Consider the following 19,324-nt stretch of genomic DNA (forward strand, 5'->3'; position numbering starts at 1 on the left):
GAAACTGAGGGACGGAGAATCAAGGGAGCAGAAATGAGTGTGCTCATGGTTGGAGGTCAAGAATGAGACTTCAGAGATTTGGAGTAGTCAGGGGCAGGCTTCCATAGGCTTGCTCATGCCGAGGCGGCTTATTGGCCTTGGGCTGCAGCTCCCTGGGGAGGTGCACAGCTCTTATCCTTCCCCTCGATTCTGTGCAGGCTGCAGCCTGTGCCCATCTGCTGGCTGCTACTGTGTTGCTGCTGTCCCAAGGCCCTTATGTACTTTGTGTCCTTCTTCTGGTGACCCATGTCCTTATGTCCTTCTCCTGGTTTAGACCAGTTAAAATCCCTGCAGAAGAATTATGGCAAACTGCAGCAGGATGTCCTCCAGTTTCAGAAGAACCAGACCAACCTGGAGAGGAAATTCTCCTATGACCTGTGAGTGTGTCTTGAACTAAAGCATGTATGCCTCTGGGGTGGGGGGGACGGTTATGTGGGCCTCTGGGGGGACTAATACGGGCCACTGGGGGCTAATATGGGTTACTGGGGGTTTGGGGCCTCTGGTGGCTAATACAGGCCTCTGGGGGGTAATATGGGCCTTTGGAGGTAATATGGACCTCTGGGGGGGGTAATATGGGCCTCTCAGGGTAATATGGACCTCTAGGGGTTAATGTGGGCCTCTGTGGGGTAATATGGGCTTCTGGGGGCTAATATGGGCGTTTGCAGGGTAATATGGGTCTCTGCAGGGTATTATGGGCCGCTGGGGTGTAATATTGGTCTCTGGGGGCTAGATGGGCCTTGAGGGGGCTAATATGGGTCTCAGGGGTTACATGGGTTTCTGGGGGGGCTAATATGGGCCTCTGCAGGGTAATATGGGTCTCTGGGGGGTAAAATGGACCTCTGGGGGGAGGGGTTAATATGGGCCTGTGGGGGACGGGAAATGGATCTTTGGTAAAATGGGTCTCTGAGAGTTAATATACACCTCTCAGTGCGGGAGGGAATGGGCCTCTGGGATTAATATGGGTCCCTGGAAGTTAATATGCACCTCTCCGAGGGCTAATATGCTCCCCTGGAGGACTAATATGGGCCTCGGGAGTAATATGGGTCTCGGGTTAATGTGGGTCTCTTGGGGGTTACTATGTGTTTCTGGGTGCAGAGGCTAATATGCTCCTTTAGAAGCTAATACGAGTCTCTGGGGGAGTAATACGGGTCTCTGGGGCTAATATACACCTCGGAGGGACTCATATTCTCCTCTCACATGCTGATATGGACCTCTGGGGTGCTAATACGGGTCTCTGGGACCTAATATGCCCTCTGGGGTCTAGTCTGGGCCACTGTGGGCCTATCTGATGTCAGCCCTGCTTAGACTTCCTATGGCTTGTTATATGTAATTCTGGGGCTCAAGCCTAGTCAACATCTCTGGCCTTTACTCCTCCTCTTGCTAGGGTATTTAGGACCTGGGGGATGCACAGGCTGCCTAGCACCTGTCCTTTGGAAATAATGTATTTATTTATTTATTTATTTCACTGGCAGTCTCTCAGTAATTTCCTTTGGGCCTGTGATAGTCTGCGCTGGCTCAGGGCTCAGGCCTGATAGGGACATGCTGGTTTGGGGCAGCAGTGATGGGGGCCACGAGAGCCACACCCAGAGAGGCCAGGGAGCCTTGTACTGGAGACTTGCCCTTTGAGTTTTCTTCCCTTTTTGACTAAAAAAAAATTTTTTTTTAATTAGTCACTCCATGAATTACAAAATTATTCAAGATTAAGTTTCAGGTGTGCAATATTCTAACACCAATCCCTTCCCTGGTGTCCATTTCTCTCCACCAATGTCCCCAGTTTCCCTCTCACCCCAGCCTGCCTCTGTGACAGGCACTTTTTTGGGGGGGAGGGGGTGCACACCTGCCGGTGCTCCTGGCTCTGTACTCAAGGATCACTACTAGTGGGCTTGGAGGACCATATGGAATGTCACGGGTCAGTCGTGGGTCAACTGTGTGCAAGGTAAGTACCCTACCTGCTTTACTATCGCTGCAATAAGCACTTTGTAGTAAATATTTGGTACTGTGTGGTTTACAGTACTGTTACTGATTGGATTTTATGCATAACACTCCACCATGGTCATAATGTTTTCTTCTTTGATACTTTCTCTCTATTTATCTATTTGTAACTTCACTCAGTGTGAAACTCTCCAGATCCATCTATGTAGTAGCAAATAGCATAATTTTCTTATGGACAAGTAATAATTCACTGTGTATATGTACTGTAGTTTCTTTTTTCACTCATCAGTTCTCGGGCCTTTGGGTTGTTTCTTGATTTGGGCTGTTATGGATAATGCTGCAATGAACATAGGGCAGATGCCTTTTCTACATTGTTTTTGGGCCCTTATGGTGGGTTTATTCCAAGTAGAATTGCTGAGTTAATTGACTTCTGTTTTTTGCTGTTTGGGTCACACGTGGCGATGCACAGGGGTTACTCCTGGCTCATGCACTCAGGAATTACTCCTGTCAGTGCTTGGGGGACCATATGAGATGCTGGGAATCAAACCCGGATTGGTCGTGTGCAAAGCAAACTCCCCACCCGCTGTGCTATTGCTCCAGCCCCTGAATCAGTTGACTTTTAATTGTATTTCCAAATTTCTGCAATGAGAGTGGACTACTTATATTCTTCTAAGTTTTATTGAGGTATACTTGCAGATGTGTATATTTAAAAGTACAGTGTGGTATTTTGATACACCTGTACCATTATGAAATAATTTTCTCAGTCAAGTTATTTAGCTATCCATCACCTGTGTGTGTGTGTGTGTGTGTGTGTGTGTGTGTGTGTGTGTGTAGTGCGTGATGCAATATGTGTTGTGTGTGCAGTGGGTTTGTGGAGTGTGTGCGTATTGTATGACTGTGCCTTTGTATGTATGTGAAGTATACATATGTTGTTTGTGTGCACTGTGTATATAGCCTGTAGATATGTATGCAGAGGAAACTTAAGCTCAGCTCTTAGGGCCAGAGAAACACCTCTGCACGCTGGCATGCCTGCTTTGTATGCAGGATGCCTGGATTTGATTGTTGGCACCAATAATGGTCCCCCAAGCACCACCAGGAGTGATCAGTCCCTGAGCACCTGTGGGTGAGATCTCCATCCCAGAAAAGAGACCTACTCTCCAGCAAATCTTTCATGTAGAAATGATATTTCTAATATATTTTTGTAGTCAAAATAAAGCAGGAAACTTTCAAAAGTTTGCCAAACCCAGGAACCGGAGCAATAGTACAACAGGTAAGGGTCTTGCTTTGCATGCAAGCCCACCAGCTTCAATCCCCACTATCCCATATTGCCCCCTGAGCCCTGCCAGGAACAATTCCTGAGTGCAGAGCTAGGATTAAGCTCTGAGCACCGTTAGGTGTAGCCCCCCCCCCCAAAAAAAAAAAAAAGTTAAGCTCATTAGTAAATTAGTAAGGTAATATTTTTCTTTTAATGTTTTAAATTTTATTTTCATAAATTTGGTCACAGTAATTGTTTACATTCAACATTGCAACACCAATGCCACCACCATTACACCTTCACACCACTATTATTTCGAATTTTCCCACCATCACTCAAGCCTGTCCCTTATGCAGTTGCTAAATATTTTGTATTGCTTGTTATGAATAGTATGTGATGTCATGCAGCCGTGAAAGCAGCTGTGCGCTTTTGGAATTCTAAAATTTTTGTTTGAATATTTGGGGTCCAAGGGCTGAAGCGATAGCACAGTGGTAGGGCGTTCACTTTCACTCGGCCGACCCGTGTTCAATTCCTCAGCCCCTCTCAGAGAGCCTGGCAAGCTGCCGAGAGTATCTGCCCGCATGGCAGAGCCTGGCAAGCTACCCGTGGCATATTGGATATGCCAAAAACAGTAGCAATAAGTCTCTCAATGAGAGACGTTACTGGTGCCCGCTTGAACAAATCGATGAGCAACAGGTGACAGTGACAGTTGGGGTCCAGAGGCATATCTGTGGCATGCTGCTTTCTTCTGAGAGTTTGTGAATGAGACTCACAAATGTCTCATTCATTTGTGAGTCTCTGAATCATAGTCATTAATGTGCTTAAAGGATGCCCAGAGCTGTTCTTGGGCGTGGCTGCAGGGAACTGGAAGGGTGGAAAGATGGGGGGAGGTCGCGCATCCTCGATGCTCTGAGGTTGCCCATCCCCAATGCCGTGAAGCCTGGAGTTTTCAGTCACTAGTCCCGAATCCCTGGTTTTTTCAGTGGATTCTCATGTGTGGGGTCTCCGGAAACCTGGGAAGGTGGGACATGAGTGTGGTAGTGATTGGGTTCTAAAGGCTTGAGGCCGCCGGGGTTCATTTGGGGCCCCTCCAAGGTCCCCCGGTGAAATCAGAGTAGAGAGTAAAGTAATTTTGAGTGTAGAAAATAACATGTTCTGTGTAGTTCTTCTTCATAGGAACATGCAGTCAGTCATAGGGAGTCTGGAGTCAGAGACCACCGCAATAGCCAGAATGACCATCCTTGTTTACTTCTCTCTAGTCCACTAGGACTTTTTTCACATAATGTCTCTGTGAAAGATTTTAAGTAGAATTTTGAGTTAATTGTAATTTGTATCTATTAAAATCCATGTTGATTCCCATAGAGTGTGTGTGTAGGTGTGTGTGTGTGTGTAGGTGTGTGTGTGTGTGTAGGTGTGTAGGTGTGTAGGGATGGGGGTGGGGGTGGTGTTTTAGGAATTGAACCGAGATCTTCACACACATGGAGTATGTGTTCTACAACTGAATCACATCCCTGCTCTTCATTGATTTGAAATATTATTAGAAATAATTGTTGGCACCAGTACTGTGGAGATTCCAAATTTAATTTATCATTTCATTGTTTACTGGGTTACTTAGTAAGTTTTGGCTATTATAATTGGCCTGATATCATATAACTGGCCTGATACCATGTAACTGTATAATTTTAAAAAATGTGGATTTTTAAAAATATGATTTTAGATGTTTTCCATCTAAAGTAGATTTTATATGTCATTTAGAATAAGTTGAGAGACTGCCTTCTGAGAAGACGATTCATTTTGAATAATTTATTTTGTTTATTGTTATTTATTTTTTAATTTTGGTGTTTTTTGGGCCACACCTGCTGATAATCAGGGCTTACTCCTGGCGCTGCACTCGTGTATCACTAGTGGTAGGGCTAAGGGGACTTTATAGGGCACTGGGATCAAACCCAGGTCAGTACCATGCAAAGCAGGTATCCTACCCAGCTCCCTTCTGAGAAGAATTTAACCAGTGAAGCAGGAGAAATAGTTCTTCACATCCATAGCCTTTGTAGGGATTTTTATGTCACTTCAAAAGTCATCTACTCAACGCAGTATTTAAATCAAATGCTGAGACCAGGAAACCCTACAAACAGATATGCACAGGATTTCTGCAGTAAGCTCAAAAGAAACATCATAAGGAGATAAGTGTGCGGAGCCCTGCCAGAGTTCTCACAGGGGGAGGCACCTTTCTCTGCAGGGGACGTGGTCCCAGCCCTGAGGCAGGCATTCCTGGCATCTGGTGCCTCTAGTCCTGGGATGCTTCAGAGCCTCTTAAGGCGCCCAGAATAGCTCACAGGACAAAGCGTCACTCGGTGCAAAACAGAGGCAGTGCTGACATTTAGGTTTGATATGCCCTGAGTTTGGCTGAAAATCAGCAAGATTCATCTGGACAGAAATAAAGTGCCAAGCTGGAATGTGGTTCAGAGCACTAAGGCACAGATGGTATATTGAGAAGTGCTCCCTCCAACTCTTCCACAGCCCCCTGTCTCACCTCCTGGCCCCCCACTCCACAGATGAAGTGTCCCAAGCTTCATCTGTTCACATATTTCCCTTCTGTTGACTGAGGTACAATAAGCAGTAAATGGCCTCACTTGGTAAGTGTTGTCTGAGAAGATTCGAGATATCTGGACATCAGGGAGGTTATCCTGAAGGGCAGAGCTGCAAGTCACAGACAGTGAGTGGACAATCCAGCTGGGGTCATTGGTGAATGTGCCAAGTTGATAATTGGAATGTAAATGTTCTCTAGCTGTTGCCAGCCTATCAGGCTGAGCCGTGCACCTTCCAGTATGCTTTCTGGCAATGATGGGAAAGGTTGAGAGTTGAAATGTGATTTTTCTTTGGATGATAGTCCCTTTTTGAGACTCTGGTAAGAAAATGGTTGCCCGTTAGCAGATTTTAAAAAATTTAATTTAGTTGTTAAAAGTTGTTCAATAATTCATCACATTTAATATTCGAACACCAATCCCACCACTATTGCACCTTCTTACCACCATATTTAGAATGTTTCCACCCCAAATTCCAAATCATACCCCCCAAAGCCGAACCGAAATACCTAATTTTGTATTGCTTATTATGAATAATTCACTATAAATGGTCCCATAAAGTTTCCTTAGAAGAAAGTGTGTGAAGATTGTTGTATTTCATCCTGGAGTCATAAAGCCCTTGTATAAGAGATTACTACCATGTTTGTAAACCCTATCAAATGTTGTGTGCTAACTTGGTACATTAGTGGTGTAGAGTATGAGAGCCCCAGGAATTCTGAAATTTAGAATATGATTATATATCAGATTCACTCATGGGTGAGGCCTATGTCACTCTCTACTGGGAGCTTTATTTCTGAGTCTCTGGATATTGGCCGTTAATGAGATTATACGATGCCAGGGCAGTCTGTGCGTGTGACTGCCAAGTTACTGGTAACCTTGAGAGAGGGCAAGAAGGTCCATTCCTCCTCCTAGCAATGTTAGCAGAGTTTAAAATGGGTATATGCACCCATCTGATAAGGGGCTGATATCAAGGATATACAAGGCACTGGTTGAACTCCACAAGAAAAAAACATTCAACCCCATCAAAAAATGGGGCAATAAAATGAACAGAAACTTTCTCAAAGAAGAAATCCGAATGGCTAAAAGGCAAATGAGAAAAGGCTCTACATCACTAATCATCAGGAAGATGCAGATCAAAACAACAATGAGATATCATCTCACACCACAGAGACTGGTCCACATCTAAAAGAACAAAAGCAACCTGTGTTGGCGAGGATGTGGAGAGAAAAGGACTCTCCTTCACAGCTGGTGGGAATGCCGATTGGTTCAGACCTTTTGGAAAACAGTATGGACGCTTCTCAAAAAATTAGAAATTGAGCTCCCGTTTGACCCAGCAATACCACTCCTGGGAATATATCCCAGAAAGGCAAAAAAGTAGTCGAAATGACATCTGCACTTATATGTTCATTGCTGCACTGCTTACAATAGCCAAAATCTGGAAAAAGCCTGAGTGCCCGAGAACAGATGACTGGTTAAAGAAACTTTGGAACACCTACACTATGGAATACTATGCAGCTGTTAGAAAAGATGAAGTCATGAAATTTGCATGTAAGTGGATCAACATGGAAAGTATCATGCTAAGTGAAATGAGTCAGAAAGAGAGGGACATACATAGAAAGATTGCACTCATCTATGGTATATAAAGTAACAGAATGGGAGACTAGCACCCAAGAATAGTAGAGATAGGTACCAGGAGGTTGGCTCCACGGGTTGGAAGATGGCCTCACATGCTAGAGGAAAAGGCAGCTCAGATAGAGAAGGGAACACCAGGTAAAGTGTGGTTCGAGGACCCGCTGGGGATGGGAGATACGCTCTGAAAGTAGACTATAGATCAGACAGGATAGTCACTCAATATCTCTATTGCAAACCACAACACCCAAAAGGAGAGACGGAGCAAAAGGGAATGCCCTGCCACAGAGGTGGGACGGGGTGGAAGGGATGGGGTCAGGGTGGTGAGAGGGATGCTGGGACCATTGGTGGTGGATAATGGTCACTAGTGGAGGGAAGGGTACTTGATCATTGTATGAGTGAAACGCAAGCACAAAAGTTTGTAAGCCTGTACCTGTTCCTCACGGTGATTCACTACTACTACTACTAAAAGTAAGTTAATTAATTAAAAATAAAATGGGTGTATGCACAGTCATGCTTTCAGTTTCTGGAGCTTCAGATACCTGTTGGGTCTCCATCTACAGTGATACTAAGAAAGGAAAAGCTGATGGATGTACTTGATAGTGCCTTGTTTTTGTCACTATGCTTGGGCATTGCCACTGCTGCTTATATTTGGCCCATCCCTGAGAAGATTCCATTGCAGCATAACCTTGCAGTCTTTCTCCCTGAAGCCCTTAAAGAGTCCACTTTCAGATGGACCACCCATCGTCTCAGCACTGTGCCATGAGGAGTCAGTCTCTAAATGCTCTTCCATGAATGTAACAGGACAGTCTGGTGTTAGCCGCCGCTCATCAGGAGCTAATTCTGTTGAAGGTGCTCTGAACACCAGTTGGTCCCATTAGAATAGTCACAGTGACCAAGTCCTGTCTGTTTCCATATTTCCTCCAGTTTGTGCATGAACATTTGTCCAGTATGTGGAAGAAAAAGCTCCCCTAGAGTCTTGAGAAGGTAGCATGGCCAGTTTGCCTGGCCTGTGTCTCAGATTTAAATTTTGTTCCCTGTTGTCTTTCTCCTGGATGGTGGAAAGCTGAGCTTCATCTGCAGGGCTGAGAGATACAGGCTTTGAGACTTGGTTTAGACAGAGTTGAGAGCCAGTATTTCCCCTTGGTGGGCATCAATGTGCAGGAATGGTCATGCCCCTGCTCTCCTGTTAATCTTGGTCTTCTTTCTTGACTGGTGTTTGGTGACAAAAAATTGTGCACATTCAGTATTCATAGAAAATTTTTGTTGCTTTATTTTTGTTTGCTGCCTTTAATCTGTTGTGCAGCTTCTTTTATGTGAGAAATGAACAAACTGATGTCCTTTGTCCTGTATTTCCCCCCTCCCCCACCGCCCCGGTAAAATCTGGTTCTCTTTTTTGTGAAAGTACCTGTAGTTACCATCTCAGCCAAATTAGATCATATTCATGAATACCTATCTACAATCCCAAAACAGGCTTCTTATGGAAGAAGCCTTCCCACTTAAAGAATGGGAAGTAGAGAAAAGAAGTGAGAATTTGAAGAAGCAGGAAAGAGGAAGGGAAGGAAGGAGAGGAGGAAAGGTGAGTGACTAAGAATGGTTTCTTTCAGGATGGGTATAATATGTGGGCCATTTTGGGAAAATCTTTTCTTTTCCCTAGGTTCCAGTATTAGATTGTTTGTTATAATTACACATGTCCCTAGTTTATTTTCTCTCTTTTCACTCTTAGTTTTCTCTAAGTGGGTACTGTCTGTTCAGTAGGTTACTATTTTTCTTCTATATCACTGATTGTGTTCTCTGTTGATCAAAACAAAATTGGATTATTACATTTTTCAATTCTGAAGTTTTCTCTTTCCTTACCTTTTCTTTTTGCTAAGAATTTCTCTGCTGAGATGCTTTATTTTCTGGTGGTTACTTTTTATTTTATTTTCCAAATTTATTTTCTTTTGGCCATTGGGCCACACCATGCTGTGCTCAGAGGCTCTTGCTTCTGTGCTCAGGGATCACTCCTGGTGGTGACCATGTCAGGGACCTTGTGCCAGGATTAAATCTGGCTTGACCAGCAAGGCCATCCCTTTACCTACTGTACAGTCTCTCCAGCCCCTGATGGTTGCTTTTAAATCTTTGTCAAATCATTTTTAACTTTTCTAACCAATCAAATTTACTTACTTTAGAGCCATGTGTCATATTTTAATGTATTTTAATTTGCTATAGTTTTTTATTAAATAATCAAAAATAGTGGCAGCCGGGCTGGAGCGACAGCACCGCGGGTAGGGCATTTGCCTTGCACACAGCCGACTCTGGTTTGATTCCTCCACCCCTCTACCGAGAGTATCTTGCCTGCACAGCAGAGCCTGGCAAGCTACTCGTGGTGTATTCTACATGCCAAAACCAGTAATAACAAGTCTCACAATGGAGACGTTACTGGTGCCCACTCGAGCAAATCAATAAGCAATGGGATGACAGTGACAGTCAAAAACACATGCTGCCTTTCCCAAATCTTTTCAGTTTAAGTACAGGAAAGAAACAAGAAAGAGATGAGGTCTGTTTATATTATTTTATTTTTAATTAAATAACTGTAATTTATAGTTATTGATAGTTGTCTGCCACAGAGGTAGGAGGCACGGGGAAGGAGAGGGTGGCGGGAGGGATACTGGAATCATTGGTGATGGAGAATAAGCACAGGTGGAGGGATGGGTACTTGACATTGTATGACTGAAGTGTAGTCATGCAAGTTTGTAAGTCTGTAACTGTATCTTACAATGATTCATTAAAATAAAAAAAATGTAAAAATGTTAAAAAACCCAAAAAACAAAGTTATTGATAGTTGAGTTTCAGGCATGTAATATTTCAATGCCCGTCCCACTACAAGGGTCAGCATCCCTCTACAAGTGTCCCCTGTTCCCTCCACATCCCATCCCCACCTACCAACTTCACCGGCAGATTACAAAGTGCCAGTTATTGCAGATTAGATCTCATGTTTTCAATGGTTGAGTCTGTATTTTGGAAATATGGCTATGCCATTCCCTGTGTCATTAGTTGGGTTTTGTCAAAAGCTTTTTCTGTGTCAGTTGATAAGATCGTATGATTTTTATCATTCCTTTAACCAGTGTGGTGTATTATGTTAATTGATTTGCATATTTTGAAGCATCCATGCATCCCTGGGATGAATCACATGATCAGTTTGTGCATTACTTCCCGTTCTCTTCTCCCCACCTTGGTTTCTTTCCTTCCCTCTTGTCTTTTGTGAGTACTTCGGTCAAGGGTGATCTAGGCAGCTCCCCTTTGCTGCAGTGCATTTCCTCAGCCAGGGTTCTGTACGGCACAGAGCAGTAAGGTCATCCTCCCATGTGTGTCTTTCTTATTCTAGCTTGCTTCACTCAACATTGTATCTTCCAGTGCCAGCCGGGTTGTATTGGATTAAATGATTTTGTCATCCTTGTAGCAGTATAGTGTTCTATTGTGTATATATTCCACGTCTTTGTAGTCCACTGAAATAAGTTTTGAAGTAGATTTCACAGTCACAAGCAGGGAAACAGTTCGTGCAATGATTAACCACTTGTCTTGTCTTTTGTTTTCTTTTGTTGAAGGAGCCAGTGCATCAACCAAATGAAAGAGGTGAAGGAGCAGTGTGAAGAGCGAATAGAAGAAGTCACCAGAAAAAGTATAGCTTCCAGAGAACTGAATGAAAAAAAAGACCAGCAGGCAATTCTAGTTTGGTTTGGTTTGGTTTGGTTTGGTTTGGTTTTGGGTGTACACCGGCACTGCTCAGGGCTTACTCCTGGCTCTGCACTCAGCGGTTACTCCTGGCGATGCTTAGGGTACCATAGGCAATAGTGGAGATCACACTGGGGTTGACTTCATGCAAGGCAAGTGCCTCAACTCTCTAAAATTGCTTTGGCCTCTATTTTCGTTTCTATTAAGAATGTTCAGAAGCTTTCCTGTGGTCTCCTCGGACATTTTGCTCTCTATCTGCTGTCTGATTTGCTCATCTCTGCTCTCCCTTATGGGTATGGGGGTTTGGTTCCCCAAACAACAGCCCAAAGCCTGGCCCCAAGATGCTTACAGATTATGCTTCTCTGCCTTCTCCATTCCTGTGATCAGGCCTGTCGTTGTTTGTTTCCTGGATTTTGTTTTGTGTTTTACTATGTTAGCACCTACTAAATAGTGCTCAAGGGTGGTTGCTGGGGCATGGAATTTGCTGCCATCTTGTCTTCTAAGAGTTTGATCATGCTTAGCATTTAGTTTTTCCATTTAAACCTATGACCCTCTTTGAGTTATTTAATTTCTGTATATCATGTGAGGTATCAGTTAAACTTTATTCTTTGGCATATGGATATATCCAGTTTTATCAGCAATGTTTGTTGAGTTAAAACAAAAAACCACCACCAAAAAAACAGGACCAGAGAAACAGTGTAAGGGTTCAGTACCTGCTCTGCATGCAGCTAATCCTGGTTCAATCCCACACACCACATGGTCCCGGCGTACTGCCTCCCCTACCCCCCACAGAGCTAGTTGTGATCCAAACTCTGACCCCCCCAATTCATTTTGATAGTGTTTTGTAATTTTCAGAAGTTTTTCACTTTTTAAAATTGATAAGTGTTTGAAACTGTTTTAAGTGGGATTGTTTTTTTTTTAATTTTAACCTCAAATTGTTTATTGCTAGTTTATGATTTTATACTGATTTCATAGTTTAGAATCTTATTGAACTTATTTTGAAGTGTTCTAAAAGTATTTTTTGTGATAGTTTTAGGATTTTCTATACAAGATTATATAATCTAAAATTAGACATCATTTTGCATCTTCTTTTCCAATCTGAATGCCTTACTAACTTATTTCTCTTGCCCTGGCTGTAACTACCAGTATACTATTTAAAAAAGAAGTAAGATCAGACATTCTTACCTTGACTTGATTATGGGGGAACACATGAACACATTCAGTTCTTTCCCATTATGATATTAACTATATATTTTTTAAAACAAATGCATTTGATTGAGCTGAGTTATTTCCCATATGCACTTAATTTTTTCATTGTTTCTGTCGAAAAGAGTTGTGGGATTAAGGGTTGGAAGTATGGTTCAGTCCCAGGCACTGCTAGGGGTTATTGCCCGAGCACAGAGGAGGAGTAATAAGCCACCAGCACTTCCATGTGTGGTCCAAATCTCCCCCAAGAAAAGTGGTGATTTTTTTGTTCAAGTCTTTCTCTGCTTCTGTTCAGATAATCAAGCCTTTTCTGCCCTTTATTCTTTAATTATGGTGTTGATTTTTGTATGTTAAACAAGTGTTGTCAAGACATATAATCCTTTGATGTGTGAATTTAATTTGTTGATAGTCATTGAGGATTTTGATCCAAGCTGTTGATCTGTGGCTTTAATTCTTGTAATAACTTTGTCTAGCTTTAGAATTGGACAGTGACTAAACTTATGAAGGGAGACTCGGATGTTTGTTCCTCTTCTGTTTTGAAAAAAGTTGTAAATTTGGTATTGATATTCTTTAATTGTTCGTTAAAATTCACTGGGCATTTGAAAATTAGCAATTAATTTCTTTAGTTATTTAAGTCTACTTAGATTTTCTACTTCCTAAATCAGTTTTGATACATTGCATTTTTCTAAGAGCTTGTCAGTTTCATATAAATTGCTATAATTGTCAAACTGTTGGTTTGAGTATTACTTTATAATAATACTTTTTCACTTGTATAAGGTTTATAGTGCTGCTCTCCTTCAGTTTTGATTTTACTAATTATAATCTTCTGTTTATTTAGAGGTTTGTCAATTTTGTTTATATAAGAACTTTTGATTCTTATATGATTTCTCTTTTACTTTCCTATTCCATTGCTTCCTACACTGATTGATCTCTTTCTTTGATGTCCAGTTTATACTTTCTTTAAGGTCGAAGAATATTTAAGATCTTTCTTTTTTCTTATTTAGGCCGATAAATTTCTCTGTAAGCCATTGATTTAGCTGCCTCCTGTAAGTTTGGTATATTGTTAGTTTTATTTTTTCTCAAAAATTTTCCTAACTTGTCTTGATTTCGTTGACCCAATGGTTGAGTTCTGTTTTATCTAATTTCCACATATTTGTGGATTTCTCAGAGTTCTTTTTTTATTAATATATCATTTTATCCTGTTGTGATTGGAAAATATACTTTGTATGATTTCACTCATGATAAGTTAGTTGAGTCTTACTTTTTATGGCTCAGCCTGGCTGTCTTAGAGAATATTCCATATGTGCTTGAGAAGAATATACACTTTGCTCTTTTTGGGCTCGGTGCTCAGAAAGGCCTTCGAAGTCTACAAGATTAGCGTTGCTCAGGTCTCCACTTTCCTTGGGATCTTGTATTGTCAACCCGATAAAGATAGTATTTCTGGGAGATCTTGATCCAGTGTCATCTCATGTGCATAATATCAGATTTAAGGTAGGGCATGATTGAGGCAGGCCATAGAGAAACTATTTCCAAGGGTTTTGGTTTTCTCGTTTGTCTGAAGGAGGAGGGGTCCACTGCCTGGCAGGGATTCTTGTAAAGTTCATGTCATGGAACCCCTGACCTTGATGTTCTGTTCTTCTATTTTAGCTCCAGGCGCCCAGTGAAACTCCACCCCGGCTGCAGGAAGCAGGCCCAGCCCAGGGAGAGATGCCTCAAGCCAAAGGAAAGGAGCTTGGCAATGGGGAGCTCCAGACACCAGCCCCCAGCTCCGAGGTGGCTGTGGGTTTGAAGAGAACAGGTAAGAAAGTGAAGCGGAACTTGACCCTTACACTTCTAAGCTCCTCTTTGAGCTCCAGTCAAATGAAAATGAGCACTAGTTAAGGTCCTTCACTCCAGGCAAACCCTCCAGGGGCAGAGCTTCTGTTCCTCTTGGCTGTTGCTGAGCAGGGTCCTAGGGCTGGTAGATGGCTGGTAACCATCTCTCTGGGTACCTGGAATCGGATTCATGATTTTCTCCCTTGTAAATTAAGTACCTCCTTTTGTGGAAGATCCATGAGGAAAGGTGCAAACTGTGCCTCTGTTTGGGGCATGCTGCAGTGTCCTGGGGAGGTGTCACAGAACAGTGTGCCCCAGAGGAGTGACATGGGGTTGTTGGGAGGTCCAGACAGGCTTGACAGTCCTGAACTTGCAGCTTGTCAATGTGTCTAAGATGATATGATCCAGGAATCTTCTTCAAAACCACTTCTTTCTTCCTCCTGGTTCTGAAGAAGATATTTGGGCATAGATTTCCTGGAGTCTTCTGCTGAAGTCACCAAATAAACTACCTAGCAGCTCCCTGTCCACATCCACAACATTCTCCCCCCTCCGAAGGGTCTGGGACTTCACCGGTGTGAGCTCTCTGTTTTGGTTTTAATGTAATTATTCCAGGCATGGAGGAAACCAACGAGATTCAGGTCATCAGCAAGGAGGAAACCCAGAGGGACAGTCTGGGACTGCCACCAGAGCCAAGTCAGGGGCAAGCTGAGACAGAAGAGAGACAGGTGGATAGACGGGGCATTGGAGAAGCTGGGGACCCTGGCCAGACCCCACAGGCGCCAGTCACCCTGTTGGCAAGCCAGAATAATGAGGAGATGGAGGACCCTGAGCGGGACCAGCTGATCATCCGCGATGGACACGAGGAGCCTGAAGCTGATGAGGAAGGTGAGTGGAAGGCTCCATGACTGCCACTGGTCCCTTCCCACCATCTCCCCTGAATAGAAGGTTCCCATGCAGTTTGCTAGCACTGGCACATAATTTTACAATTCAGCCGGAAGTGGGGTGGGGATTGGATAGGAGATGGGGGTGGGGGGCTCTACACAAGGTTTTAGGGATGGGTGTGTCAGGAGGCGTCTTCTCCAGCATTAGCAGGGCAGGTTGATTGCTTGCCTGTCTCGATCCCTTCACTTCCTGTTGCAGAGTTCTGTGTCTGTCTGAGCACTGAAAGAAAGGAACAATGTACCCCACCTTTCTGGTTTATCTTTTTAAAAGACATATAACAAAGTATGGGAACTAGATCAATAGTTTATGAAGGAATTTTCATTAATCCTGTGAAAATATGGATGATTTAATCTAGCCAGCAGCATTTTTTAAGATAGCTGTGCTCTGGGGATTGTGTTGATATTTGCAGAGGTCACTTGATTTCACTTACATTCAATGTTTGTTTGTGTTTCTTTTCTGATAAGAATGCATTCTCACAAGTTCTGTTAAAGAGTCACAGTTTGCCAGCTTCCCTTCTGAGGTAGTTGTGTATGCCCCCAGTTTTCAGGGCCAGTGCAGAAAGCAGGTGTGAGGTAGGTAAGGCAGCTGTTTCATCCACAGTGCTTCCACACAATGCTACTACTCAGGCCCACACAGGGCACTGGCCTGGGCAAGACTGAGACCTGCAGGGCCTGCTGGGTGCACTCTGCATTCGATTTCACTTGAAGAAAGAAAGTCCAGGACATGTTCCCTGGACTTAGCTCCACCTCAGGAGGTGAGTGCATAAGGCTTTAGGATCAGAGCTGACTCTTCCAGACCTCATTTTGTAATTTTTTTTTTTGGTTTTAACTTACATATGTACACATATGAAATGTTTAACTGAAGCCCCATGAATGTGTCTTTTGAATGTATTTTGTCTTGATCTTATCTCCAGGGATATAGTAATGAATGGTCTAATCCTGTGTGAAAGGTTAAAGATTTTTTTATTCTGTGGCTTACATGAACCACTGCATTTCCTGGAACAAGATGTTGTGAAAATGCTTTTAGAATTAGAAACCTGTTTGTGAGGAAAACATTATAGTCACTGCACTACAGAACTAACCTGGAAACTTGTTGTCTCTAAAGCCAGTGAGGTTCTCATTAAACCATGAGTTGATCATCTCTAAAAAATGATTTTTGCAAGAGCCCCTAGATGAGGAATTGAAAAAACTGGATTGGCAGACACAGGGTTCATCCTCCACACTCAAAAATTTGCGTACAGAATTCTTTCGTCCACATGGATCTAGAGTATAATTAAGATAGCCACAAAATTATACATACACACACAAAAATCATATCAAGTATCTTCTCAGATCACAGTGCTAAGAAAATAGAAAATATCCATAAAAAGAAGATAGGGAAAAACTTCAACATTTAGACCCTCAACTCCTAACTAACAGCTTAATCAAAGAGGAAATCAGAGAAGAACCTAAAGGATTCCAACAAAACAAACAAGAAGGAAAAAAGAAAAAGCCCTATCAGAACTTATAGGACATATAAGCAGTGCTAAGTGGGAGATTCATAGCAACAGGAAAAGAGAAAAGGCTTAAATCAATAACCTAATCTTACAGCTTGAGAATCTAAAATAAGAACAACAAGTGAATCTCAAAGTTAGTAGGAGGAAGGAAATAAAAATTGAGCAGAAATTAATGATACAGAAACCAAGAATACAAAGGGTTAGTGAAACCAGGAATTGTTTTTTTTCTTTTTCAAAAGAATAAGTAAGATCTTCAAACCCTTAGCTAGATTAACAAGGGAATATAGAAGAGATCCCACATAGAGATGGAAAGGGAGAAATGATAATAGAAACAAAACAGAAGGACAAAATCAAGAGGTTATTACCAACAGCTTTAGGCCACTAAGCTGGAGAACCTAGAAGAGAGGAATTAGAATCAGATAACCTCCTCAAATTGAATGAAGATGCAGTAGAAAACCTGAATGGTACAATCATGAGAAAGAAAATTGAAATAGCAATTTAAAATCTGACCTAGGAACTGGAGTAATAGTATAGCAGGTAGGGCATTTGCCTTGCACATGGCCAACTCGGGTTCAATCCTCTGCATCCCATATGGTCCCCAAAGCACTGCCAGGAATAATTCCTGAGTGCAGAGCTAGGAGTAACCCTTGAACATTGCTGAACCCCTGAATATTTTCTTTTTGGGTATGACCCAAAAAGAAAAAAAAACCCAAAAAAACAAAACCCCAAACTGACCTAGAACTAAATCCATGGTCAAATTAATTCATTTGACTTCTACCAAACTTTTAGTGAAGACTTAGAACCAGATCTCCTCAAGCTCTTCCAAACTATGAAAGAAATAGGAATCTTTTCTTACAGCTCTTATGAAGCCAACATTACCCTATTACCAAAAGTGAAAAATACTAATAAAAATTAAATATCAATATCCACGATGAACATAGGTACAAAAATCCTCAAAATCTTAGTGAACTGAATGCAACATTACAAGACTCCTATACCATGATCAAGTGGAATTCATCCCACTGATGCAAGGATGGTTCATCATATACAAATTAATGTAACACACCATTATCAGCAGAAAGAAACACAAAAGATGTATGACCCTATCAATTTATAGAGAAAAATTTTGATAAAATTCAACATCTATTCATGTTAAAAACCACAACAAATTAAGTTGGAAGGAAACTTTCTCAGGATACAGTAGTAGCCATTTACAACATACCCACAGCCAACATCATACTTAAGTGGTGAAAAACTGAGAGCTTTCCACCCGAGTGCAGGCACAATGTAAGGATGTCCACTTTTCCTCCTATTATCTGTATTGCCTTTGAAGTTCTTACCATAGCAGTTAGGCAATAAAAGATATAAAAGGGATCCACATTGGAAAAAAAGTAAAATTATCATTATTTAGAGATGATATAATAATAAACATTGAAGAACCCTAAATGGTTCCATTAAAAAACTAGTAGAAAGAAAGCAATACAGCAGAGTGAGGCTATCAATCGATATTCAAAAATCTGTTGCTTTTCTATACAAATAATAAACAATTTATTTTTTATATACAAAAAATAAAGAAGATTAAAACGACCTTCCTACTTAGAATAGTGACCAGGGGCCAGAGAGGTAGTACATGCCTTAAATACAGCTGACCCTGATTTGATCCCCAGCACCACATATACTACCCTGCGCACCACCAGGAATGAACCATGAGCACAGCCAGGAGTAAACCCAGAGCATCTCTGGAAATGGCACAAAATGTTAAAAAGCTGTGGTATCTATACGCAGAGGAATACTCTGCAGCCATAAGAAAAGAAACAACCATGCAGTTTGCTGAAATCTGGATAGAATTAGAGTATTTCCTATTAAACGAAGTGGGAGAAGGATAGATACCAGATGGTCTCCTTTATCTAGTGACAAGTAGTATGGTGAATAATAAGGAAATGGGAAGTCAAGGGACAGGAGCATATGTGGGTGCAGACTGGCAGTAGGGAGCAGATTAAGGGGTGTGGAGGCCAGGTGACTGATGGACATCAGGACTGTACTAGTTAATACTATTGTAGACATGTGACACAAACTATAAATTTCTTTTTAAATGAGTTTGCTAAGGAGGCTGTATGAAGAGAGGGGGAGGACCCTGGGCTTGATGAAAGGACACCAACACTTGATTTGGAGTTGAAATGTTGAATACCAAAATTGTTATTGAAAGCTTTCTAAGTTACAGTGCCAAAATATTTTTTAATTTAAAGAAAAATGAGATCTTTGGTTTAGTTAGCTAATTTCCCCTTCTTCATTTTGGAACATAGGCTTTTGCTTAGGATCAGTTTTACATAGACTATCCAAAGAAGAGAGTAAGGGGTATTTGTACTGGAAGTAGGCGGGGTCTCTGCCTTTTCCTGAGAGGAAACAAAGTACTTCAGCTGAAAAAGCATGCTTGGGATCATCCAACAATAGCTCTGCCGTTGTGCTCTGCTGTTCCTGTGGTACCGAAAGAGAAACTATGTGGCTTACTTTGTGTCTTTGCTAATTTTTAGGGAGAAATCAGAAAAAAGTAGAAGATGACTATAACATGGATGAAAATGAGGCTGAATCTGAAACAGACAAGCAGGCAGCCCTTGCATGGAATGATAAAAGCTTGAATGGTAATGACTGCATGGAGGGGTGGGCTCACCTCTCAGTTTCCTTTCTGGTGATGAACATCTGGAGTCACTGTACAAG

At 42.1% G+C, this 19,324-nt stretch overlaps 1 protein-coding gene across 2 annotated transcripts in view; it reads left to right on the forward strand.

Annotated features, from left to right (window-relative positions):
* Positions 1-19,324, forward strand: part of GOLM1 (golgi membrane protein 1) — a 78,620-nt gene that overhangs the window by 50,306 nt on the left and 8,990 nt on the right. For both annotated transcript variants that reach the window (XM_055123892.1, XM_055123891.1), the window contains 5 exons: positions 314-416; positions 11,025-11,139; positions 14,005-14,155; positions 14,785-15,057; positions 19,141-19,248. In XM_055123892.1, the coding sequence (XP_054979867.1) occupies positions 314-416; positions 11,025-11,139; positions 14,005-14,155; positions 14,785-15,057; positions 19,141-19,248 (750 nt within the window). The remainder of the gene's footprint in view (positions 1-313; positions 417-11,024; positions 11,140-14,004; positions 14,156-14,784; positions 15,058-19,140; positions 19,249-19,324) is intronic.

Source organism: Sorex araneus, chromosome 1, assembly GCF_027595985.1.
Source record: "Sorex araneus isolate mSorAra2 chromosome 1, mSorAra2.pri, whole genome shotgun sequence".
Lineage (NCBI taxonomy): Eukaryota > Metazoa > Chordata > Mammalia > Eulipotyphla > Soricidae > Sorex > Sorex araneus.